This window comes from Epinephelus moara, chromosome 5 (assembly GCF_006386435.1).
Source record: "Epinephelus moara isolate mb chromosome 5, YSFRI_EMoa_1.0, whole genome shotgun sequence".
Lineage (NCBI taxonomy): Eukaryota > Metazoa > Chordata > Actinopteri > Perciformes > Serranidae > Epinephelus > Epinephelus moara.
In genome coordinates, this window is record NC_065510.1 from 26,475,430 (window position 1) to 26,499,439 (window position 24,010).

At 42.5% G+C, this 24,010-nt stretch overlaps 4 protein-coding genes across 6 annotated transcripts; 1 reads left to right on the forward strand and 3 right to left on the reverse strand.

The window, feature by feature from the left end:
- Window positions 1-119: 119 nt before the first annotated feature.
- On the reverse strand, window positions 120-6,909 carry ptcd1 (pentatricopeptide repeat domain 1). The gene is made up of 8 exons (XM_050044671.1): window positions 6,152-6,909; window positions 5,928-6,068; window positions 5,172-5,390; window positions 4,980-5,081; window positions 4,025-4,702; window positions 3,012-3,128; window positions 2,585-2,767; window positions 120-1,094 (listed from the first exon to the last, which is right to left on the reverse strand). Exons 1-8 carry the CDS (start codon window positions 6,629-6,631, stop codon window positions 849-851), a joined length of 2,166 nt encoding a protein of 721 aa, XP_049900628.1. The 5' UTR covers window positions 6,632-6,909; the 3' UTR covers window positions 120-848.
- Window positions 6,910-7,011: 102 nt separating this feature from the next.
- Window positions 7,012-10,107, forward strand: LOC126390392 (stonustoxin subunit beta-like). 2 transcript variants are annotated; one of them, XM_050044674.1, is made up of 3 exons: window positions 7,012-7,229; window positions 7,964-8,014; window positions 8,467-10,083. In XM_050044674.1, the coding sequence occupies exons 2-3, from the start codon at window positions 7,978-7,980 to the stop codon at window positions 8,985-8,987; spliced, it is 558 nt and encodes a 185-aa protein (XP_049900631.1). In that variant the 5' UTR covers window positions 7,012-7,229; window positions 7,964-7,977; the 3' UTR covers window positions 8,988-10,083. The 2 variants fall into 2 exon arrangements, with proteins under 2 accessions (XP_049900631.1, XP_049900629.1); XM_050044672.1 differs by having other exon boundaries at window positions 7,013-7,229; window positions 7,967-8,014; window positions 8,467-10,107.
- A 200-nt stretch (window positions 10,108-10,307) lies between these two features.
- On the reverse strand, window positions 10,308-15,270 carry fbxl18 (F-box and leucine-rich repeat protein 18). 2 transcript variants are annotated; one of them, XM_050044669.1, is made up of 7 exons: window positions 15,071-15,270; window positions 14,222-14,419; window positions 13,679-14,028; window positions 12,536-12,671; window positions 11,362-12,440; window positions 10,996-11,214; window positions 10,308-10,900 (listed from the first exon to the last, which is right to left on the reverse strand). In XM_050044669.1, exons 1-7 carry the CDS (start codon window positions 15,122-15,124, stop codon window positions 10,744-10,746), a joined length of 2,193 nt encoding a protein of 730 aa, XP_049900626.1. In that variant the 5' UTR covers window positions 15,125-15,270; the 3' UTR covers window positions 10,308-10,743. The 2 variants fall into 2 exon arrangements, with proteins under 2 accessions (XP_049900626.1, XP_049900627.1); XM_050044670.1 differs by lacking the exon at window positions 14,222-14,419.
- Window positions 15,271-18,508: 3,238 nt separating this feature from the next.
- actb1 (actin, beta 1) lies at window positions 18,509-22,549 on the reverse strand. The gene is made up of 7 exons (XM_050045626.1): window positions 22,417-22,549; window positions 21,226-21,351; window positions 20,896-21,135; window positions 20,083-20,329; window positions 19,785-19,976; window positions 19,425-19,606; window positions 18,509-19,182 (listed from the first exon to the last, which is right to left on the reverse strand). The coding sequence occupies exons 2-7, from the start codon at window positions 21,346-21,348 to the stop codon at window positions 19,039-19,041; spliced, it is 1,128 nt and encodes a 375-aa protein (XP_049901583.1). The 5' UTR covers window positions 21,349-21,351; window positions 22,417-22,549; the 3' UTR covers window positions 18,509-19,038.
- Between the last annotated feature and the right edge of the window lie 1,461 nt (window positions 22,550-24,010).

Genomic DNA, 24,010 nt, shown 5'->3' on the forward strand with positions numbered 1-24,010 from the left:
GTATTTTTGACCTTGACATATGAGTCCTTTATTTCAAAATAATCAAATAACCAAGATAGATACTTGCCTATTAAAATGCAGTTTTCGTTTTCCTTACCGCCTTCTTCCACATTACCTTACACATACAGTATTTTTAAGCCTCTCTTTTACTTGTTCTTTAGAAAGTTTATTTACAAAATTGTTACAACTAACAACCGATTTCCTCTGCTCTGTTGAAGCACAACATGATCCAGGTTGCCTCTTTTAAGAAGATATTGCTAACATAGTCCATCGCTGACACATTTGTTCAGTTTCATCCCGTTAAATTTTAGTCTATCAGACTGCAAGGATGCCTCAACCTTTGAGATTTCAGTTTCAAGCAGTACTTTTAGATGATTACATATCATCATTTGATCATAGTTGATTCTGCAAATGCACACTTTTCACAGTTCAATAGGACAAAGTATAAAACCCTGATACCCTGCCATGGCCCCTCAACACTCTTCCAAATCCTTCAAATAAGGCTCATTAAATTAATTTTTTTGTTTGAGTCTGTTCTGAGAAGAAAAAAAATAACTTTAAAAACCTGATCTGATACACCTCATCTCCCAGTGAACTTGCAAAGACCAATGAGCAATGTGCATCTTGCATGTGATTTCAAAACAAAACATAGTGTAATACACAGTCTTTAATTGTGTTAGAAAATTACAGTTGTTCAGTCTTTGGAGAAAAACACATCTGCCATAAGTTAACTGACAGAAGATGGAGCTGCAACTTCAACTCAGAGTCCGTCCAGTGTTACACAGCTGCATACAAACACACCATCAGAGGACGGAGGAGAGAAAAGAGAGATATATTCAGGAGTGCTGTCACAAAGCAGCGCTGCTCGTCTTGTCCTTCTTACGAGAGTTATATCTCCTCGCTGCTGCCCTCTGGTTCCTTTGGTTCTCTGTCAGTCCGTCTTCAGCTTCTGTTTTTAACACTGCAGCATCCGCCACAGACTGCAGCCCTGCCCGATCGTCCTCAGCGCCCTGAGCAGGCATGTCTCTCAGCCACTGCTGGTAGTAACCACGGAAACCATCGATTTGGTCAAGGTATTTGTTTCTGGACTTGTACTGGGATCGATGGAAGGGAGGAAAGATGAGGGGAGAAAATAAAGAGGGGAGCAGAAGGATAAAAATATGAATCAGTCAAGAAAGCACATCTAAAGTATGAATTTAATAATAGTGTCTATAAAGCAGTGTTTGGCCACTTGGAGGAAGAGGAATGAGCTAAGAGCAAAATACATTTGTCTATTTACACATCCACTAATACGTGGACCATTCATTTAGCAGAGTCACGTTTCTGTCCACCATGCACGTCTAACATGAATTCTCCTTTTAGCTGATTTGTCCTTCGACCCCCGCCTCTTTAGCTGGTAAATGCTGCATTATATTCACCAGCTTGTCACTAACTGTGTCAGTCTGATATTTGGTGCTGAGCAGGTGACACACAGTGGGCTTATCAGAGCTTTAACCAAAGTGATCTCATCCCTGCTCGTCAGATTTTGACGCCCCACCATCATTATGGTGGCATTATGGAGGCTTTTACAGTGTACCTTCACAGGAGGGGTTGGCGGTAAGTCATGTGAGTCCACTCATGTGACTAAGGCTACGCTCAGAGTGCAGGCAAATCAAATTTATTTCTCAAATCAGATCTTTAAAACAGACTGTCGGCACTGTTGTGCGTCCAGACATCACCAGCCTATCTGTATTTGTGGGTTTCTATGGTCACAACATAGGCGTCAGTAACTATGTAGCAACATGGGTTACACGGCTTTCCAAAGCAGAAGTATGAGACATGGAGGTCCCGTATTTCGCCTTTCCAAACAATTTTTTTGGCATCTGTCCACAGGCTATTGTTCGGCATGTTGGCTTCTTTAGTGCTCTGCTAGTAGCAGCATGGATATGCTCAGCACTTCCATCACTTAACTTAATTTAACGTCATCATTGTGTGTTGTGTTCAAAGACACTTTGACATCTGATGTGAGCTACAATGAGGACATTCCAAAAAAAATGATTTGAGCTGGAAGTCTGATCAAGGCCTAAGAAGGTGTCGGCGGTTAGATTAAGGCAACAAAATTACTTAGTTAGGGTTAAGAAAAGTTTGTCGTGTCACATACATACATACATACTTTATCATCAACTTTAGTGGAGAGGCCTTGCCACTGATATTTAACACAAATACGCTGCATGGAAACATTCACAGCACTGGACAACATAAAAGCATCCAAACAGCTCAGTTAAAGCACAAGGCTCACACACACCTCGACCTTTCGAGTGTCATAGCAATAATAAATTTGGAAATGACAGAAAGGGCTCAGAGCTGTCATGAACCTCTGTAGGTCTCTGATGCAAAAAGATTTGGGACATCTGTTTTTCATCCATTTGAAACTTATTTCATTCACTGCTAATAAAGTTATTGTGCCATGAAGATTACAGCAGAGTCTTTAGCTTCAGGGTTGCAGTCAGAATCTGCACCTACCCATCCACACTGCTAAGTTTTAATGCTTGGGTATCTACTGACTGGTTTGGGAAGCTTCCTGATGAACTGTACGTGTGTTTACCTTGTTATAGTTGGGGGGATACTGTGAGGCAAACTCCAGCTGTCTGATGATGACCTCATTAGGCCACACCCCCATGCTTCTCATACTTTTCAGCAATGTTTTAAGGTAGACGTAATCCAGTCTTCGAGTTGCTCGGCCAATCAGAGCAGAGAACACCTGGATGTTAGGCTTAAATCCCGCCTCCTGCGAAAAACACATGCAGATGAAAGAACTGTCAAATCATAATCTTGGTCCTTCACTAGTGTTGCTACTACTACTCCTAAAACAATTCCTGCTAATATTGGAGTATTATTCACTATGACAATGTTAAAGTTCATGTCTTAGTGCAGTTGTGACAGAATATAGAGGGATTTCTGATCTTGATTACACAAATATAACATAAAAAAAGGAACATCCACTCTGACTTGTAGGATGCGTGTTTCTTTACCTCCATGTCTGTCAGCAGCTGCAGCCCGTCCTGCTGTTGCTCACAGCCGAAAGCAAGGCTCCCAAATGTCTGCGCATCCACGTTTACGTTGCGCTGTCGCATCACACTCAGCACAGACTAAAAAGAGAAAGAAGTGAGCACACTTAAAAAGGGGTCCATTCACCTAAGTTACAAAACTAAGTCTGTTTGTTAATGTGAACAAGTCTCACTCAAGGAGCAGTCTCGTTCTGAAATCTTGCGAGATGGAATCGATAATGTTGGAGAGAATAATGTCGGGAGAAGTTTGCTGTATACAGGTACATAAAGTGTAGCTTAGTGTTATCTAAAAGATTTTCAATGTCATGGCTGAATATTAAGCTGATTTTGACAACATGGAAAAGTCAGAGATTTCAGAATGGGACTTCTGCTTGAGCCAGACTTGGTTGCACACACTGACACAAGACTGGAACAAGGGACAGGTGAGGTAAAAAATTATTTTTCTCTGTAGGGATCCTTTCTGTAATATTGTCAGACACTTCTGACACAATCTGAACCTGTCTGTGGCAAAAACAAGCAGTTTAATGGATGAAAACTGATGGTGCAGGATTGCAATTGCAGCCTGTTTCACTGCTGTGGCTGTACCAGTCTCTCAATACTAGACTAATGTCATATGACCATTAGTCACGAAGGCACAAAAAACATGAGAAAACATGGTCCAGGTTTTCCTCTCCTCTTGGGTATCTTGTGGATTTACCCTCAGAAGTCAATAAAGTTTAATCTTTATCCCTGATAATAAATCATCTTTATTTGTTGATTATATTTTGTATTATCAAATGGGAATACTTACAAGTAAACTAAAAGTATCTTACAGTACAGTACTTGAGTAAATGTACTTAGTTACTTTCCACAACTGGTGAATTTGGGTGGACGCAGAACGAAAAGTAATCAAGAAAATATTTTTTCCTAATTTGGGTGAACTGAATGTAACTCTAGCTTGGTTAAGAGTGTGTGTGTGTGTGTGTGTGTGTGTGTACCTTTGCCTCCTCCAGGTCACCAGCTTTAGCTGCTTTGCGAATCACAGAGTTAAAGAACGCGACATCGAGCTTCACTTTGTGCTGCTTGGCGACTTTCAGCAGCATCTGCAGAGACTGGTGGCTCGGCTCCATCGTGTCGGCCAGCAGAGTCATTGTTTTGAGGTCTGGACTCAGTTTGTTAGCCGCCATCTTCTCCAGGAAACCCTCTGCTCCACCAATGAGGGCGAGCCTATCTGTGGGTCCATCCACGGTGCCAAGGGACACCACACCGCTGCTCTTACCCTCAAAAATGTCCAGCAGGTTAGGGGCTGCAGATTCACTTGCTAAGTCAACAGGCAGCGTGATGGTTTCTGTTTGTCTGACTGGTACTAAATGGGTTGATTCTTGTCTGCTGTAGGGCTCCTCCTCACCGTCTCTGCTGTCCCGCTGACTCGCACTGCGTGGATCAGGTTGGATAAACAACTGCCTCTCCAAGAGGTCAATGTCTACCACATCCTTACATCCAGACTCTGACTTCACACGTGATGCACGATCCCTCTCGTACTTCTGGCCAGGCTGCAGCAGCACACCAGTGGTGAGGGCGACATCGCCAATCCCACAATCCCTGGCAGTTCGCAGGAGCAGGTTATAGTCATTTGAGTCTGGAGTAATCCCTGATCTCAGCATCTGCCGCCAAACCTGAAACAAAAACAAAGAGAAAGGAGCCTACAGACTGTGCGATGACAACTTCTTTGTATGTTTCACTGTGCAAGTTGGGTCTATTAGTGTACAGTATCAATTTAGATAGCAATTTTGCTGCTATGTTAAACATAAAAAAGCCCATGCAAGAAATGACATGTCATCTGCACAAGTCTAATCTTTTAAATATGTAACAGAAACAGAAACAAGCTTTGGTTGTAGCGCACCAAAAACCTCAACCATAAAAAAGATGTGTGATTAGAAATCACATATCTACCTGTAGAGCCAGTCTGAATCCAGTTTCCTTGTCCTTCAAACAGCCCATCAGCAAGTAGTGAAACGTCTCCCGAGTTACAGCATGGCCGTTCTGCAGCATCTCCTACAAACGAACACAGACTCATGTAGAAACATAAATCTAACACAAGACCAACCTTCCACACACATGCAGTAATGTCGGATCGTGTCGTACCCTGAGCGTGTGAATGCAGGCTTGAAGGTGGTTGGTGATGGCGTGTGTCTTGAGGAGGGCATGATACGTGATGGTGCTGAGGGGGTGGTTTTTACGACGGAGTTCTTGCTCCAACTTCAACGCTTGCTGGAGACCTGCTTGTTTGAATGGCGACTCAGCGCAGGCATTAAACAGGGCGGTGTAGGTGGCATCTGTGGGATCTAGACCTCGTTTCTTCATCTGGAAGACACACATTATTACAGACATTATACTCAACCTGAGAAGTTTGTGTCAAGAAGTTGACATCTGAAATATAAAAATGTGACGCTGATAACTGACAAATAATCTAACTTGAATTTGGGCTGGGCAATATATCAATGATATATGGATATCATGATATGAGACTAGATATCTTCTTAAATTTTGGATATTGTAATAGTGTAAGTGTTGTCTTTTCCTGGTTATAAAGGCTGCATTACAGTAAAGCGATGTCATTTTCTGAACTTACCAGACGGTGTATGAAACTGAGGTGTTTCCATAACAAACATTGAACATCAGGCCTATAGCTTTCGTGAAGGTAGGATTTATTACATTGTAAATCAATAGTTAAACTAAAAATAACACATGCAAGCTGGTTGTGGCTTGACAAATTCTATATAACAGACAGAGAACACTGTTTTACACCACTTTAGGATCTTGTCTATCATGTGACATGTTAATGAACATGCTAAGGGACCATATAAGCATTATAGAAGTGTATAAATATGATATTCCTACATCATTGTAGAGTCTGAAGGCCCTCTTCAGCTGTCCAGCTCGACCACAGCCTCCAATCAGCACAGTGTAGTTGAACTCCTCCGGCTGCAGCCTCTCTCCCTGCAGCATGTCCCTGCTGAACACATCCAAAGCTTCCTGCAGCTGTGAGAGGACACATAATGTTATGTAATGTTAGCACACAGGAGGAGGTGAGGGGACAGACAGACCAGCTCAGATGGACTCACCTTGTTCTCTTTGATCAGCCTCTTGCACTGTAGGAAGTACCAGTACGGTGTGTTTCTCGTCCCGGGCCTCCTGCGAGGTCTCACCGGCTCTTTACCACCATTATCGTCCTCCTCTCGATACTGCAGGTCCTGGATGTATGGGCTCATTTTCTTGAACGACCTCCTGGAGGACATGTCGGTGGAGAGGGAGCCGAAGTTCTCCCTGTCTGGTGGGTCGCTCTCGGCTGGGGTTGAAGGTGAGCCCGGAGGGTCTGCACCCCCATGGGAAGCGGCTGATAGGGACACAGATCTGGCGGACAGCAGCTGCCAGGGAGTCGGCGTGAGGAGTCCGGGTAACCGGTGTCGTGACAAATCGTGTACCCCTGTTACATTCAGAGTTCTGGTCGACTTTTTAACCGTTGAAAAGAGGGACAACTTAGCTACAGGGACCGAGACTTTCCTCCCGTTTCGCACACACGAACAGGCGACAGAAGTTAACATATTTAACGATTTTAATCTATCTAACAACGCGACAATTAACAGAACTTAAAAAATCCAACTTACAATGCTAGCTAGGACACAGCTGCGTAACGTTAGCTTCTGTCATGTTGTGCGCACCACGATGTTTCAATGACAGACACTAAGCAAGACCTGAATAATTGATAATGAGTAATATTTATAAAGCTGACGTCGTGGTTCCTAAAATGTGCTAACAATGACATTAATTTACTTTAAATATACCACTGCTTATTTCTAGGTTACGTACATTGTTTTAAAAGCTTCATCTACTCTGTATAGGATGTTCCGCTCCGATCGACTACATCGGTGATAGACTACTATGCCTGTGCCGTTGACTTAATGTAGACCAAGGCCACTCCCCGCAGCTGGTCATAAACATACAAGTGAGTTTTGCGTCTCTTCCTGGGGTGAAACAAGGTGAAGACAGTGAGCCAGACTGTATAAGAGTCTAGTTTGATATTTGTAGACACTAGCAATATACAAAGACAAAGCTGTCAGAGTCGACACAGGCGTCCCGGATACAAGTTTTAACCAAAGTCACAGCAACAACAAGAGAGGAGCTGCATCTCCAGCGTCAATGGTAAAATGTAGTTTATGACAAGTGTGTGTCATCTGTCTGCACCCATTTTAACCCATTCAGATCCCTATCATGTTACAAACACAAAAAATATTGACTTAAATGTGTGGGGTTTAGTTTTCGTCCATTCTTATGGAAATAGATTCTTAATGGAGACATTACTTGATAGAAAAAATACAATAAATGTTTTTAACAGACCTCTTCTCCACAAAAAACATGAGATTATTAATTGTCATGAATGGTTAACCCATATTAATGAATTAAGTGATGCTTTAAAACATACTGTATGTATGTGTAATACCTTCTAAGATGAATATTGTGTGTTCATAATCAATAGGATGCATTATAAGCTGATTATTACATTAGATTATTTTCCAATTAATTTCATAGTCACCATTTTTGATTATTTTCTGTATTCTGCCAGAGTCACAGAGAGAAACACATTACTAACATTGATTTCTACAGGAGCAAGCACACACAACACACCCACGCAACAAATGTGCCAGCATCACACATGGATGGACTTTGTCCCCTAATAACATATCAGCGTTATCATTTCATACTGTGTTATCATTAATATTTGCCATATTATGTAATACATTGATGTCAAAAATATCCTTATTAATAGCATGTCAGTGATTTTAACGTCACATATAAGCACATGAAAAGAACTGTTAATATGACACTGAACGTGTGATGTGTGTGTGTGTGTGTGTGTGTGTGTGTGTTTGGTGAAGCAGATGATTCATTGATGGATGAGCCTCAGACCAGAGCAGACCTCTTAAAATGTGAGTCCTTTTTTTTTTTTAATAATGAAAAAAATAAAAAGTCTCTCATAGATTGCTGAACAAACACAAACAGATAACAGTGACATGTCATGGAAATTAGCTGTTTACTCTGTAGGATATGTACTGAACATACAGTTGGGCATAGGAGCCAAGAACTGCCATGCTGGCAATAATTTTGTTACTATATGGACAAATATATGGTTCATATAATGCCATACATATAACTATATTGACTTATGCATACGTACCTCTTTGCAAGAACGCAAATAAGCCTATTTTCCAAAAATGTTAAATCATTCCTTCACTCTCACAGCAAGTTTTAAAGTCATCCCAGTTGAGAGTGTTGATGTTGGCCTATTCCTGAAACAAAATGCAGTCACACGTTGAGGCTTGAGGTGTTTAAATGACTCAGTTTTTTATATATCTGTCCCCTTCTTCCTCTCCTCTCACAGATTACTGTCACCTCACCCTGGACCCAAACACAGCATACAGAGAGATGGTCCTGTCTGAGGGGAACAGAAAGGCGGAGCTCACAGATCTAGTCCAGGACTACCCTGAACACCCAGACAGGTTCTCTCACCTCTATCAGGTGCTGTGCAAAGAGGGTCTGACTGGACGCTGTTACTGGGAGGTGGAGTTTGACAGGTCTGTTGAAGTAGCAGTGGCATACAAAGATCTGGGCAGATCAGACTATTATTCCGAGTGTGCGTTCGGGTGCAATGACAAATCCTGGAGTTTAGACATAAACAGTAACAGCAAATGTTTCAGACACAATGATGAGGAGACTGAGGTGCCGGAGCCTCAGTCCTCCAGAGTCGGCGTGTACCTCGATCATAAGGCGGGTAGTCTGACCTACTACTGTGTCTGTGACACGACGCTGCAGCTGATGCACAGAGAGGAAACCACGTTCACAAAGCCACTCTACCCAGGGCTGTATGTCGCATTCACTGCCCAGCTGTGTGACTTGGAGTAGAGGTCCAGCCTAAAAGTGTCAACTATCTCATGTCACCACTGGTGGACTTGGGAGGACGGGGGTGTCCCTATGCTCTTAAGGTGCTTGGAAGCCCCTAGGGTAGATAAGACACGATGGAGTGTCTTTTACACAGAGGCTGGGCGGGGGGCACCCAATGTTGTCTCAAAAGCCCCAAATGTTTTTTGTAATACTTTCAGCTGTGTGTCACTCAGATAATAACACATGCCCATGTTGTTTAGTCTATTAGGCCATTCCCTAAAGAAATCTAATGTAATTGTGACAGCTTAACATTAATTTTGTGAACTCTACTACTGCATAGTATAACAAAATTAGGTTTCAAGATAAGTAAATTGTTTATGCCAAATTCCTATCCTACCTAGAATATGCCAAGGAGTTCAGTGGAATAAAGGAATCTATAAATATTAAAAAGTTAATAGACTGATGATCAACTATCATGCTTTTCCCAAATGATGCACAATTTTTAGGGGCTCCATGATATCAAATGGCTTGAAAATAGTCCACATAGCTGCCAGAAAATGCCTCGAATGTTTATGTCTGGCTCTGTCGCTGTTTCTACAGAAGCCCAGTGTGCAAAAGACCTGAGTGAATATCCTCTAGGGAGCCCTTACAGGTGATTAAAGGACACATAGGTTGCCCTACATGCTAGAAAACTTTCTGTGCTCCTGCCCCTCCGAGTCCACCGTGGAGATTAGCGTTACTGCTTTCATTTAGTAGGACGGTGAATGATGCAAAACATTTATATAACAGACTGCAGGGAATACATAACTTTGATTTTTTTTTTTTTACTTTTTTTAATCAGAAAGACTTTAAGTATCAATGCTGGGTTGATTTAAACAAATCACAATAATGTATCTTAAAAGTCATTTACATTTACATTCCTAGTCATGCTAGCAGAGTTAGCATTTAACTAAAAGCACCACTGTGCCTCAGTGAAACCTCATAGAGCAGCTAGCATGGTTGCAGACTGTTCCATGTAATTCTATGATCAACACTGAGTTGTTTGGGAGGTTAAATGCTGGACTATTTCTTAACCAAGCTGATGCTAAGTTAATTGCCAGCTGCTATAGCTTTAAAATTAGCAAAAGCACAGTAATATCAGTCTTTTCTACCTTGGCAAGAAAGCAAGTCAGCGTATTTCCCAAAATGTCAGACTATTCCTCAAGTCTTATTTGACACCACTGTGGGGAATGGGTGACACCACCTACACTATAACACTGGTGTGTATCTGTTGTGACCATTCAAAAAGATGACATGAACAGACAAGTGATACAAAGACAAGAATTAAAAATAATTTATATGGAGTTTATTACAACATCATTTTATTTAGATTCTCAGTACTAAATATCTGAACAATACATCCCTTCTTTTGTATTTTTGGCACTTTATTTTCTAAAGTACAGAGTGATATATGAAGTAACAAATGTTATTTTTGACTGAGAAACCACAATGTAGGCCCAACTGTGAAATGTCCTGGAACAGTAAACTAAAAACTCCCCACCAGCTAATCACCCTTTGGAGACCATCATTACTCTGACTTGTAAATGTAAACAATCATGGTTGATGTGTTGTTGTCGAGCAGCCTGAAACACGTGTTGATGTCACAAATCACAACACCAGAAAACACTGTGCAGATGACAGTCAGTGCTTTAATTTGTGTCTTTTATTTCCTGCAGAATAAAATGATCTGAGCACCTCAGCTGTTGAGCATCAGTCACACTGAAGCTTTCTGCTGATGTCACAATGGTGATAAATGTGGTGGTTGGGCCACGTGGCTCTGGAACAGAGTGATCCTATCCAGCAGTGTCAGTGGGATGTCTCTGATGACTGCAGGCAGGTCTTCGTGTTGAAGTGGATAGATGACCACACTCAGGGCCGGGCGCTCAACTGAAAATCTGACAGAAAGAAAACACAAGAAAAGCTGAATTTTAGATTTTCTTTTGCTTATTAGTGTTTGACGTTGAGTTTGTCCTCAAGCACAAGCACTGACCTGTCCAGCAGAGCTTTCTGCAGTGTGCGACATGCCACCAAAGTGCCACCCATGAACATGTGGCACATGATGACATGGTGGCATCGCTCCATGAAGGTTTCTGCAGACGGTGGGTCAAAGGTACCGCTGCGTGAGATAAGGCAGAGACGCTGCAGACGAGAGCAGCAGGACAGAGCCTCAAAGAATGACGCGTTGGCATTCAGGTAGGGCTGCTCTAATCTAAAACACACAGACAAACAAAAATTCAGTCATTCTTTCATTCATCTGAAAGAAAATCTGTTCACTAAAGGAACATACAATAATACTTCTGACTGTCTGATGGTTAGTGCTACAGTAAATGAAGGATACACAAAGACATCTTCTGACCTGAGTTCCTGGAGCTGTGTGCACTGTTTAAGTGTATCCAGCAAGGCGGGGGCGTAGTTCATGGTTTTTAGTGATCCCATGTTGGCAAGGGATAATACCCGTAGGTCCTTGCAGTGCCTGGTCAGCTGTATCAGTCCTGTCCCCTTAAGGACCCCAGGAAGCCCAGCTAGAGTCAGACGACGCAATCGAGGCAAAGCCTCAAGTGCCGCCAAGTGTGCATCACCGACTCCTTGTGCCCACGCACACATGCCACGAGGCTCCACGGTGGCACGAGTGCAGGGCTCAAGCCGAGGCAGCACAGAGACAAAACCCGGACCAATGAGCTCTAAGGTCTCTAAAAAAGGGCAACCAGCTAGGAGCAGAGTGAGCCCTGAGGTGCTGTCCCCTGACACAGAGGAATCTGAATCAGGCTTGTAAATCTGAAGCCCCATCCGTGGAGTCTTCTTTAACCCCAGGAACAACGCAGAGGGAGACGTGTTGTTTGTAGAGATTTGATGTTTGTTTAAACCGTCTGACAAGGTGCAGGCAGGCAGAGTGAGAGAGCGCAGGTGTGTGAGCTTGGCCAAGCTGGCACACAGGTGTGTTTCTCCACCTACAACAGGTGTGTTTTCATGGTGATAGTGTGTGTGCATCAGGTTCAGCTGTTTGATGTTGGGGCAGCCGACTGCCAACTGGCTCATTGTGGCAGGAACCAGCTGATCTTCCACACTCCTACACTCTGAGTAAAGGACCTTGTTGATCCCGCTGAGGTTCAGGCTGGTCAGTTGCTTAGTGTCTCTGACTCCTCCCTCCAGCAATGACTGGAACACCTGTGGCCACAACGTTGGGCAGCGGCTGAAGCTCAGGTGCTTGGGACTGTTTCCCTCCAGGGCTCGCTTCAGGGATAAGGAATCCAGCCAGGAGCGAGGGAGCTGCAGCGCCTCCAGGTCACCTTGTTGACCTAAGCTCTGGGCCAGTGAGGGAGCAGCGGGCCAGTGAGCAGGGTTTGGACCAGGAATTGACACGAGGAAAACTCTGAGACGCTTTGGAACATGAACGCTGAACACTGCCAGGTAGAGCAGGAGCAAGGTCTGGTTTACCTGAGGACATCGACACACAGATCCACTGGTAACAAACTGCACAGTGTAAAATGCAGATGGGAACACATTACATGTACATGCACACCCACACTCACCTCTCCTGGAGCCAGCCTGGCAGTGAACTCCTCCAGCTGTTGATAATGTGGCACACTGCTCTGACCCATCATTAACTGACAGCAAATGCCGATACCCTCTCTGGTTACATCAGAGATGTCAAACTGCAGCATCAGCCTGCGATGCACAAACACAAACACACACATTCAAAACTGTAGCACTAAAACAGTAACAAAGACCTTAGAGAGCAATAATGTGCTTTGAAATGACACACGAATGCTCATTGAATTTTCTGAATTAGTATTTAACATTGTGTATAACAACTAATTTAAAGAATAGAGATTTGATTGTGACACAATGCCACACTCATGACCTCCAGAGGATACAGCCTAATGAATTTGGTTATCCACTGACTTTTCCTCAAGTGCCTCCAACGGGTCAAAACATTTTATTCATCCATGAGACATCTTGACATCTACAAGATAAACTGGCAAAAGTTTTGCAGACAGTCATGATCCCCAGAGGATACATCCTGCTGACTTGGTAAACCCCTGACTTTCCCTCTAGCGCCACCTTGAGGTTAGCTTTTGTAGTTTTGATGACAGACATTTCTGTTCCCCTCTAAAATCTAATCGACCCCTTCACTTTTCATTTAACACCACCACCAGGTCAAAACTTCTATCTGTCTAATGCTTTGGTTGATGACCAAATACCTCAGTTGTACTTTGTGCTTGGTGCTAATTTGCCATTGTTAGCATGCTAACATGCTAAACTAAGATGAGTTAGTATTTACCTAGTACAGCCTAACAGAGCCCCCAACATGGTGGAACACTGTGCTCCGAAACGTTCTCTTTTTATTTTTAGTAGTTACTGCAGCTGCCCTTAAAAAGTATGTGCTGTTGCATACAGTATGCACATCTGTCTGCGGCTCAGTCAATGTCAGACTGTGGGGTCACAATAGCCAGAAAAACATGCTGGCTTGCATACTGCAAAATGTGACCGGATGAAGTGGGACTTCTTGGTATTTTTGGATATCCTGGTATTTTTTCCGTGGACACCACATGATGCATAAATGCTACAGCTGCTATCCAGATAATCAAATTATTATGGATAAAAGTAAATATATAGGAGTAATTCTAGACACAGGTGTCATGTGAAATCTCAGTAATCCAACAGATTCTTACTTGCGGAGTTGGGCACAGCATGGCACCACACCATAGCTGGGTGTCAACAGTGTCTGTCTGAGCTCTGACAGGCGGCTCAGCGTATCCACCGCCTCTGAACTGAGCTGAGCAGAGTTGAAGCCTGGCGTCACATCAAAAGCAAGTGATCTGAGCAGAGAGAGCGAGGAGAGGATACGGGATAGACGCAGGGAAGTGAGGCGACAGCCGGTGACATCAAGGTGCAACACTCCTCTGCAGCGAGCAAGAAGCTCCACTGTAGAGCCAGACAGCCAGTAGCAGCCGTTTAGGCTGAGAGACTGCACTTGATTGGCTAGCTGCCTCAATAACCGCTGGACCAATAGATCATCAGCCTAGAGGAGACAAAGAACAAATAAGTACTTAAATAAGTATTCCACATTGTGAAAGACATGCTTTTCATATACACAGAAAGTTCCACACACATGCATGAACTCAAAGATTAACAGAAACTGTGACAGAGATCTTCACTGAACAATATGAAGCTTTGTCAGTTCTAGTGATGAGTGATTTTTTAAACAGCTTCACCAGATACTCCTCAGACAGGCTGACGTTTGTGAGCAGCGTCTTATCGTGGCACAGTGTGTGTAACTTGTGGCAGACATTTGCCACATTCAGCACCAGGTCACACACTGGAACATGGCGGAGGATGCACAGAAGGATCTCATCAGACAAATCTGACATCCCCACCGAGGTGGAGGACATTGTGTCCTCGTCAAATACAGCCTGAGACAGACAGCAAACAGTGATATAGTTAAGTGCTTTTAGATTCTCTGAGTATTCAGTCAACAGTTGAACAAACACAACACAAAGAATCACCTAGATGCAACAACTCTTTTCTTAATGTCTGGTAGCATTTCTAATTCTTGGTATTTTGTTAGTGAGGTCCAATACAGAGAGAGAATCTGTTATTGAGAAACTACATCATGGCTGGGTGATATGACAATTTAGTGCCATTTTTTAGATTAGGGGGTATACCATTACCACGCTACATTAGCCGAATAGAAAGTAAAAATATGTATGTTTCAATGATATAGCTTTTTGAATCCTGAGCTCAGACACTATGCAGCAATTTACAGAAGTGTACAGACATTAACGTCAGTATTACTACCAGCTGAAGTCTGTCTGTCTGTCGGTCCACTCCTATAAATTAGTTAATAAAAAGAAGACACCTAACCACACGTCTTTCTACCACTGTCTGTGCCTTTAACCAAACTTGGTTGAAAGAAAAATGAGCAGAAATTTGGGTGAAGCCTGGTCAAACCTCACTTAGCGTTAACATTAGCTAACGTTAGTTCACTTCGTCAGCTCAGCTGTAACATTAACGCTACCGTTACCGTTCGTTAATGTGTTGTCGAGGTGTGTCGGTGAACCTACCTGTACGATTCGTCGGTCCATGTCCTCTGAAATCCCTCTCACGGTCCCACTCATGGTCACTGGGATTCAAACGTTATTTTTGATGTTCATCCAGCCGAGCAGCGATTCATGTTTCCATCAAGCCGCTTTCTGTTGAACCGAAGGTGGTGTGAACGTCCAGCCGTTGACAGGACGGATCAAGTTTGCTGCTGCACACTGACGGAAGTCTGTCAGTGACGGACACACTTCCTGTCGGTCCGATACGATTTTCTAAAAGTAGCAAGAGTAACGTTAGCTTTCTTAAAAGTTGTAGTTTGTACTAAATTTTAATTATTATTTTTTTAGAAAGAAGAAAATTATAAGTAAAAACAGTAAAGAGACATTACAGTGTTTAAAGTACTTATGGTTTTCTTTGCGCTGTGGGATTTTTCAAATATACCAATAATGTTCATATGCATATTTCATTATATAAGTTGAAAAATGATCCTTTCAAAATCACAAGTCAAACAGCAAAATCCAACATAAAAAAAGAATATGACAAAAAAAATAATACATACATGAAACAGTACGAAGGAGATGAAAACCTAGACAAAATACACCTCATTTGTTTTTATTAGATATAAATTTACCAATTTTTTTCTTGGAGTTCATACAGTAAGACTTAAATTAATAGCCCAGGCCTATATTTGGGACAGGAGTCTATATGGGACAGGCCTCTAATTCTTTGCATACAAAACTGTTGCTCAGCAAAGATTTGAAACACAATCAAATTGTTTATTTAAAGCAGTATGAATATTACTTGTTTAAAAATTAGACTCCAGATAATGTATTAATTATGAATAATTAATTTGATCTAGCTCTGACAGACAGCGCATCAGAGAGAGAGTGAGTTACACTTTTTAACTTATCCTGTTAAAACAATACTCACAACTTGGATTAATTTTTATGAAAATACAATTTGATTCTTTTGATCTGAGGACCCTTACAGACTAAGGGAATATGAATAACTTACAGGGTAATCAAGGAATGGACACATAATTTGAGGTAGCCAACAACCCGCTTTTATACATCTGAAAAACTTGTGTAAAGAAAAAATGAGCTGCTTGGCAACCAGACCAGGCGTTTAATTGAGACAGGCATTTATTTGTACAAATGTGTAGCCACACTGGGCAATTGTAAGGGACTGTGTGTTTAATTGGGACTAGGCTTTTTACGATAATAGCGTTCTTATTTGTTGTTATCTTAGTAACAGAGTCAAAAAGATATTGTGGTTTAACACAAAACAGGTGGATATTTTGTGTAATCTGAAGTACTCTAGCCTTATGGATTTGATTGCACGATGTATGGTTTTGATTAGTGATTATTGGTGCCTACACTGGTCCACTACAAGTAAAAACCTTGCAAAAGCTTATTTAAGTAGAAGAATAGAAGCAGCAGCATGTATGAGGCAGCAGAATACACCCTATCAGTGTGATGTTAGGCTATAGTATTGGATTAGCCAAAAACATATGCATTACTGTTTAAGCAGCATTTTACGTTTTAGCTGTGCATAATTTTAGGTACTTTTTTATCCTGTGGGGTAGTTTCATCTCAAACTATTAATCTATAATGCATCATACATTATAAACAGAGCATATATTTTGTATGTAAAACATTGATCTTCAAAGTAACTGTTAACTATAGCTGTAAATGTAGTGGAGTAAATAAACAATATTTCCCTCTGAATTGTAGCAGAGTAGAAGTATAAAGTTCAGTAAAATGGAAGTAGGCAACCTTTAGAATTACAGTAGCCTAGTTGAGTAAATGTGCTCATTTAATTTCCACCACTGATTTTAATATACTGTGATTTTCTTAATGAAAAGCAGAAATAAAAACTTGTTGGTGAATTTACTCGGCCAAAATCAAATTCAAATAAGACAATTATAATATTACAGGTTGACTGCTTTTTGTTTTATTTTGTGGATATAAATGCAGTGTTTGGCTGCTTTAATTCTGACAGAAAAGGTGAACAAGCAGATAACACATGAGCATGGAACTACAAATTTGTTCTGTAGTTACTCGATTACTATCCAAAGTTAATGGGAGCGATTGCTTAAAATGTTAATTTCACAGTTTAGAAGAAAAGAAGTAAACATTTGCTAATATGTGGGGACACGGATTAAGGGGAAAAACTGCTTTTTAAACAATGGATTATGTCAATGTTATGATGATGATGATGATGATGATGACAGAAGAATTCCTGCTTTTATCAAATGCTCACAAAGCCTGTGATGGATATTTATCACTGGGAAATAACACACAGTACAAACTTCTCAAACCTTTCCTGCAGCAGAGTGCAGTACAGTATGTGCTCCAACTAATCATATCAAAATTCATCAACAGCTGAAGGTTAAAAAAATGTGTCCGTAAATTAACAATCAGTGCACATGGCTCCTTTGATAATAAATGTGAAGTTTTAATGAAACTGAGTTACTCTCTGTGACTTATTGTTTTCAGTTTCACAACCATGTATGACTTCTGAGTAGTCCTACAAAGTTATTGATACAAATCATTATATCTGATTTATACTTACTTCTTATACTAATGTAGTTGTCCACATGATGGCACTATAACAAAAAGTTTCACAGTGAAGCGATACTCCACCCAAAGTCTGTCTTTAGAGTACAACACTTAAACCCGGCCTGTATGCTTGAGGTAAAAGTTTGCAGTTTTAGCCCTCTAAGAACAATCAGGTTGAATTATGCCACTTAATGCTTCACACTAGTGGTTCTCAGTAGTAGTTTATTTTCACTATGTAATTCACTACAGAAGTGAGCCACATGTGAGTTAGTCATAAGAGTGACTGTTGTGATCATAGCTTTCACTTCCTGCACGGTTATCTTCTCAACCGACGTTAATAATAAAAATCTTTTCAGATGGAGGTCTCTGAAGCAAAACTGTCAATTTAGGGTCCTTGACACACAAAAAAGGTTGAGAACTGGTGTGCAGTGTTGACAAGTTTTCAGGATGGACCAAAAGTATAAATAAATTACAAAAAATGATTAAATTTAATAATTTAGTTTGACCATACTTGGTTGAGAGCCTTTAATAGCAATATTTGAATGCACAAGATAAGTGTTTTAGTATAGGCCTTTTTCCCCAGCAGACTTGACTTGCTATAGTATAAACCAACAGGTGTTACTGGCACTAATGATGGCCCTGTTCTATTCAACACCAGGACCTGAAACTGAAGCAGCTAAATGAAATTCAGCAATCCACCTATTTACACCTGTGCTTCTTTTGTGACATTTGAAAAGGTCTTCTCAGTGACGTTTAATCTTAGTGTGATGCAATGTGTGTCTGATCTTTGTATATGTGAAAGTTAGTGTGGTTGATACAGTATAAATCCTGGGATGATTAATGATTTCCCTTTAATGTGTATCAGCTAAGATGAATAAATACCAAACAGACAGACCAGAATCTCAGACATGTGCGCTTTATTGGGTTGTTGTGTACACCAGAGGCTTGGAGCCCCATGCACAATCCTTCATATACCCCCATACAAGGTAGAAGCTTTGTCTTTTGCATAATGACAAAAACAAACTGGACCAAGTATCGTTTAAGGCTGAAAGTACAAAAACAAAACAAGTTTCAGATTACATAATTTACATAAGCAATACTACAGAGGTCTGTTGGGCAGTGGGCCCACCAGAGAATAAACCTTCATAGAGGCAAATAAGGTGGTGAACAAACACATCTGGAATGACCTACACAAACACGACAATGGACATCATGTTCCTCACACATTCACACCGCCTGGGACGCTCTGGACTTCCTGCAGAGTTTCTCCCCATCAGGGGGCATGGTGCCATAGCCATAGTGATGAGGGAAAATGGGAAGAGGTGTTGTGGGCTCAGCATACACCAGTGTGTTGGTGTAGGCATGTATGCAGAGCCAGTCGTTTGGGTTTGTAGCAGTGTGTGTTTCGGGGGAGGGGACTGACAGTCTGTTTAGAAGCACTTCCTGTGGACAATGCTGGGGCCGGACTCATCGTACTCCTGCTTGCTGATCCACATCTGCTGGAAGGTGGACAGGGAAGCCAGGATGGAGCCTCCAATCCATACGGAGTACTTCCTCTCTGGGGGAGCAATGATCTGCAGGGAGCAAGATAAAATAAGATGTTAAATTATATAAGTCAATCCACATCTGTTTGCATATGCATTTACATCCTACAAGTACTTTAAGTCTACAGCTGAAGGACAAGCAACAGAGCTTGAACACTGCATTAACCATGTTTGTCCACTGAGTGGCAGTAGAGGTAAAGAGCTTTCTGGAACATTTTTTGCATCATTGCCTCAGGGAGGATGCGAGTCTGAATAATAAGGATGAGTTATACCTTGATTTTCATGGTGGTGGGTGCCAGGGCAGTGATTTCCTTCTGCATACGGTCAGCGATGCCAGGGTACATGGTGGTACCTCCAGACAGCACAGTGTTGGCATACAGGTCCTTACGGATGTCCACATCACACTTCATGATGCTGTTGAAGGTAGTTTCATGGATACCGCAAGACTCCATACCTGTGAGAGGGTGTAAAGTAAAAAGTTAATAATGTGTTTCACATACTTTTGAGAAAATTTAAAACAATTCTCAACTCTATTTGCTGCTACAACACCCCTATTCTTCCTAACCATTTAACTCCCTTCAACAAACTTTGTCCATACGTAGATTTCATTTAGTCTTCCTGACTCAACTCACCAAGGAAAGAGGGCTGGAAGAGGGCCTCAGGGCAACGGAACCTCTCATTTCCAATAGTGATGACCTGTCCGTCAGGCAGCTCGTAGCTCTTCTCCAGGGATGAAGAGGAGGCAGCAGTGCCCATTTCCTGCTCAAAGTCCAGTGCAACGTAACACAGCTTCTCCTTGATGTCACGCACAATCTCACGCTCAGCTGTAAGAAAAGAAAATACAATTTAGAGCCAGTTCCATTTTTTTCCCCTGTCAGTTTCCCCCTTGCTTTAAAATATTAGCTTGTTTTATTCAGTGTTTGAGCTAACCTGTGGTGGTGAAGCTGTAACCCCTCTCAGTCAGGATCTTCATGAGGTAGTCTGTGAGGTCCCTGCCAGCCAGGTCCAACCTGAGGATGGCGTGGGGCAGGGCGTAGCCTTCATAGATGGGCACAGTGTGGGTCACACCATCACCAGAGTCCATGACAATACCAGTGGTACGACCAGAGGCGTACAGGGACAGCACAGCCTGGATGGCCACATACATGGCAGGGGTGTTGAAGGTCTCAAACATGATCTGGGGGAGAGAGGAGATGAGAGATGAGTCACTGATTCAGTGAGTCAAAGTAACCTGAAGTAAGCTGGTATGGGTTAGTACAGTCAGATCAAGAAAAGCACAGCACACTGGCCTGTTTTGTTTTGAGTAGAAAATCCATACTAAAACCAGTCATTACAATAACCTGTACTTTAGTTAGGTCATGTTGACTTACAAAATGAGTGTAGCAACCTGCTCCACCATCATCTATTGCATCATGCAGACACCAGTGTGGTTAAATGCTTATCTACTTTAGGAAGTCTTAAAAACAAGCCTAATTTAATCAGCAGTGACCATGCTGCAACAAGTCATTCCTGATGCATCACAGTGCAGAGAGATAGAAACCTGAAGCATCCGCAGAGATGAACAGATCAGCACAGGATAGAAGAAACCTGGAGGTTGAAGGAGCAGGAGGAAATGGACAGATTGAGCAGAGGAAGAAATGCCTGAGCGGCAACACGCTTTCCTGTTGCGGGGCCCTAAAAGTGAGCTGAGAGGGTTTCCTGATTGAGGGGATCTCAGTATGTCAGTATGTCAGCTGTAGTTACCTGGGTCATCTTTTCCCTGTTGGCCTTGGGGTTCAGGGGAGCCTCTGTCAGCAGGACTGGGTGCTCCTCGGGGGCAACTCTCAGCTCATTGTAGAAGGTGTGATGCCAGATCTTCTCCATGTCGTCCCAGTTGGTGACAATACCGTGCTCAATGGGGTACTTCAGGGTCAGGATGCCCCTTTTGCTCTGTGCCTCATCACCGACATAGCTGTCCTTCTGGCCCATACCAACCATCACACCCTAGGGAAGAAGACAGAAGGTTAAAATCAAGACAAATGTAGAACAAGTTTAGGTATTAATGTTTGATATGATATTCTGCACAAACTGTACCTGATGTCTGGGACGTCCAACAATGGAGGGGAACACAGCACGTGGAGCATCATCTCCTGCAAAGCCAGCTTTGCACATACCGGATCCGTTGTCAACAACGAGGGCGGCGATTTCATCATCCATTTTCTGAGCAGGAGGAAGGATGAAAAAAGAGGAAGGATGGTTACAACTGATGCTCTGTGACAGTTACGAGTTACATCTGGCAAACATCAACTGGATGAAAGCCTTGTCATTATGGAGACTGGACGCTGGATGTCGCAGTGGCGCAGGTCCCAGCCCAAATCCAGAGCTGAGAAACAAAGGCAGTTTCTCCCTCGGTCTGGCCATGGCCATATAAGGCAAAAGTGAGAGCAGCTTAGAGACGGCGGCAGCCCGGCCCGTGAAGCCGCCCCGTGTGTCGTTAAACCTCAAATGACACCGACAGCCGGCCACTCCCTTTACCGGGATCACCATCACTGAATTAACCAACCACACATCTCTAACGCACAATTTCATACAGCAGTTTTGATGTGCATAAACTTCCATTCACTATCATGTCAGCCATCAGATGCACAGTTTTGTCGTGACCATTATTCATACCTACAAGGTTACATGATAAATAACAACTTCTGACATTTGCTAGACGTAACGTTAACTTGATCACCAAATGACATTGTGGCTGTAATGTCAACGCAACCTTTTCTTATGTCTCCATGCAATTTAAGTGAAGTCTTTTAAGTTTAATCCGTCTAATCTGCCATCATCTGTCCGTGTGTGAAATCGGAGACAGCAGACCCGGGGACCGCGCCAAAGCAGATGCTTATATGTAAGCGAGAAGGTCAAGCTTTTTTAACGCCGTCTGATTTGTTTCAGTGGTGAAGTGGTGACAGCACGGAGCAGCCGGGTTATTTCACACCAGCTCTTTAATACAAACGACAGCATGCCGACAAACAGCCACACTTAAAGGCGTTAAATATTACCGGCAGCATCCCCTTAAACTTTAACGGTGCCCATTCAAAGACATGTAATGAATGACAGGCTACGTGAATTTCAGTTAGCAGTTGTAACGGCTGCTGCAACTTGGAAGTCACACAGAAAACCCCACATCGTAACTTAACCGGCGCCAGGCTGTGATATTACACACACTTGTGTTAAAACAAAGGTATTTAAAATGTGACAGAAACTTTGATCTTCGCACCGCAGTTGTCTTACCTGTTAGAGGGAGGGTTGTCGGCGTTAGGAAGGCTGTGACTGAGCGCTACACTCCGGTAGGATTTCGTGTCTGAACTTGACTGCAATGGACGCCAATAAATTGCAGGGTTTTATCAGAGCTCGCGCTGCAGCCCCTCTCCATAAAAGGAGAACTTTCCGCACGGCGCCCTCTGATTGGTCCTGCCGCTTCCACTGGGTGTGGCGCATGCATAACCGTCCTGCGCTCTGACAAGACAGGGGGGACAAGCAGCACCAAAACTAACCTATATACTATCAATACTACCAATCTGGGGTTCAGTGTTCAATAAAACACATTTTTATATCCTTCTTCATCATTATTATGATCTCAATGTGGGTGATATACACATGCGCAACAAATCACAGCTGCAAAACACCCAGCAGAGTCCTTGAGTGTGAAACAAGTTGAAATGTGCTTTTATGTTATTTTCTACTGAACTGTCTCCACTGTTATAGTATTAATCCATGACATCATGCACATTGGGAAGGGGGCTTACACATCCTGATTACACAAAGTCTCATTTGATTCATATATGCGTGCTATTGTCTTCTGCTCTATATTTGTGCATTGGTGGAAAAGTGCAGACAAACAGATCCGTGATTCATCTAGTTTAAGTGAAGGATTTGAGGGAATGCAAAGGACTGCACTGAAGACTGTGCTAATGCATTTGCAAATTCATGGCAGACACTCGTGGTCAGTAGTGCCAGGACGTGGGGTCACTGACAGCGCTGTTAACACCCTGATTAACACGTCTGCCTGGCATACCAGTGTCTCACACACACACACATGCAGATCAGAGCGGCAGTGATACATGTGGTCAAGCTGAGGTATGTTTACAGCAAACACTTAGGAGGGTGTAAATCTCTTATCTCTCATCGCTTGTAATGCTTAAGTGAGTGGAGGGTGCAGGTTAACCTTGCTTGCTTTAGTGATGTAATAGACAGGTGTGCACTCTCCGGAACATACCTATATTTGGTGCTGAAATGAAATTACTATTCAGGAATGTGACTCATGCTGATATGCATATACACCTGCTCATAGACACACCCAAGTATGACACACAGGGATGGTGCATCTCTAACCTGTATTAGAGGTTTAGATTTTTTTCTTTTATGATAACACACTTGGAAGTCATCATGCAAAGCTCATCTCATACTGTAAGTTGACCAGAGACTTAAGTGGGTGTGTCAGGGTGCTGTTTTAACTCAATAAGGGCACCGGACAAAGACTCATAAACTTACAGTAGGAATTCTCAGTGGCTCTATGTGTTCCTAATAAGGATATATGGGAGCCGGCTCACCAAAGGAGACAGGAAGTAGGTTTCAGAGCACTTCACTTCTGCAGATGCACGCAGGAAGTGACCACACAGACCTACAAACACACACAAGCACCCATAGGTCATCAGGTGTGGGGCAGCTAAGGATAACATAGAGGGGGGTGAATGAGCTGATCTGGGAGCTGGATTTCCAGAGTGGCATTAAATCCTGCTCGAGACAGACACATGCACACACACACACACACACACACACACACACACACACACACACACACACACACCAAGTATAGACCTAGGGC

What these genes read in the sequence shown, in the direction of transcription:
- ptcd1 (XM_050044671.1), bottom strand. Translation starts at nt 6,631, where the DNA reads ATGTTAACTTCTGTCGCCTGTTCGTGTGTGCGAAACGGGAGGAAAGTC. An exon ending in GGCTGATCAAAGAGAACAAG is followed by an intron (nt 6,069 to 6,151) that starts GTGAGTCCATCT and finishes GTCCTCTCACAG; the next exon opens with CTGCAGGAAGCTTTGGATGT. An exon ending in CCTTCAGACTCTACAATGAT is followed by an intron (nt 5,391 to 5,927) that starts GTAGGAATATCA and finishes TGTGTCTTCCAG; the next exon opens with ATGAAGAAACGAGGTCTAGA.
- LOC126390392 (XM_050044674.1), top strand. Translation starts at nt 7,978, where the DNA reads ATGGATGAGCCTCAGACCAGAGCAGACCTCTTAAAAT. An exon ending in CAGAGCAGACCTCTTAAAAT is followed by an intron (nt 8,015 to 8,466) that starts GTGAGTCCTTTT and finishes CTCCTCTCACAG; the next exon opens with ATTACTGTCACCTCACCCTG.
- fbxl18 (XM_050044669.1), bottom strand. Translation starts at nt 15,124, where the DNA reads ATGAGTGGGACCGTGAGAGGGATTTCAGAGGACATGGACCGACGAATC. An exon ending in TGGACCGACGAATCGTACAG is followed by an intron (nt 14,420 to 15,070) that starts GTAGGTTCACCG and finishes TGTCTGTCTCAG; the next exon opens with GCTGTATTTGACGAGGACAC. An exon ending in TGCTGTGCCCAACTCCGCAA is followed by an intron (nt 12,672 to 13,678) that starts GTAAGAATCTGT and finishes TGTGCATCGCAG; the next exon opens with GCTGATGCTGCAGTTTGACA.
- actb1 (XM_050045626.1), bottom strand. Translation starts at nt 21,348, where the DNA reads ATGGATGATGAAATCGCCGCCCTCGTTGTTGACAACGGATCCGGTATG. An exon ending in TTGGACGTCCCAGACATCAG is followed by an intron (nt 21,136 to 21,225) that starts GTACAGTTTGTG and finishes CTTCTTCCCTAG; the next exon opens with GGTGTGATGGTTGGTATGGG. An exon ending in CTTCCAGCCCTCTTTCCTTG is followed by an intron (nt 19,607 to 19,784) that starts GTGAGTTGAGTC and finishes ACCCTCTCACAG; the next exon opens with GTATGGAGTCTTGCGGTATC.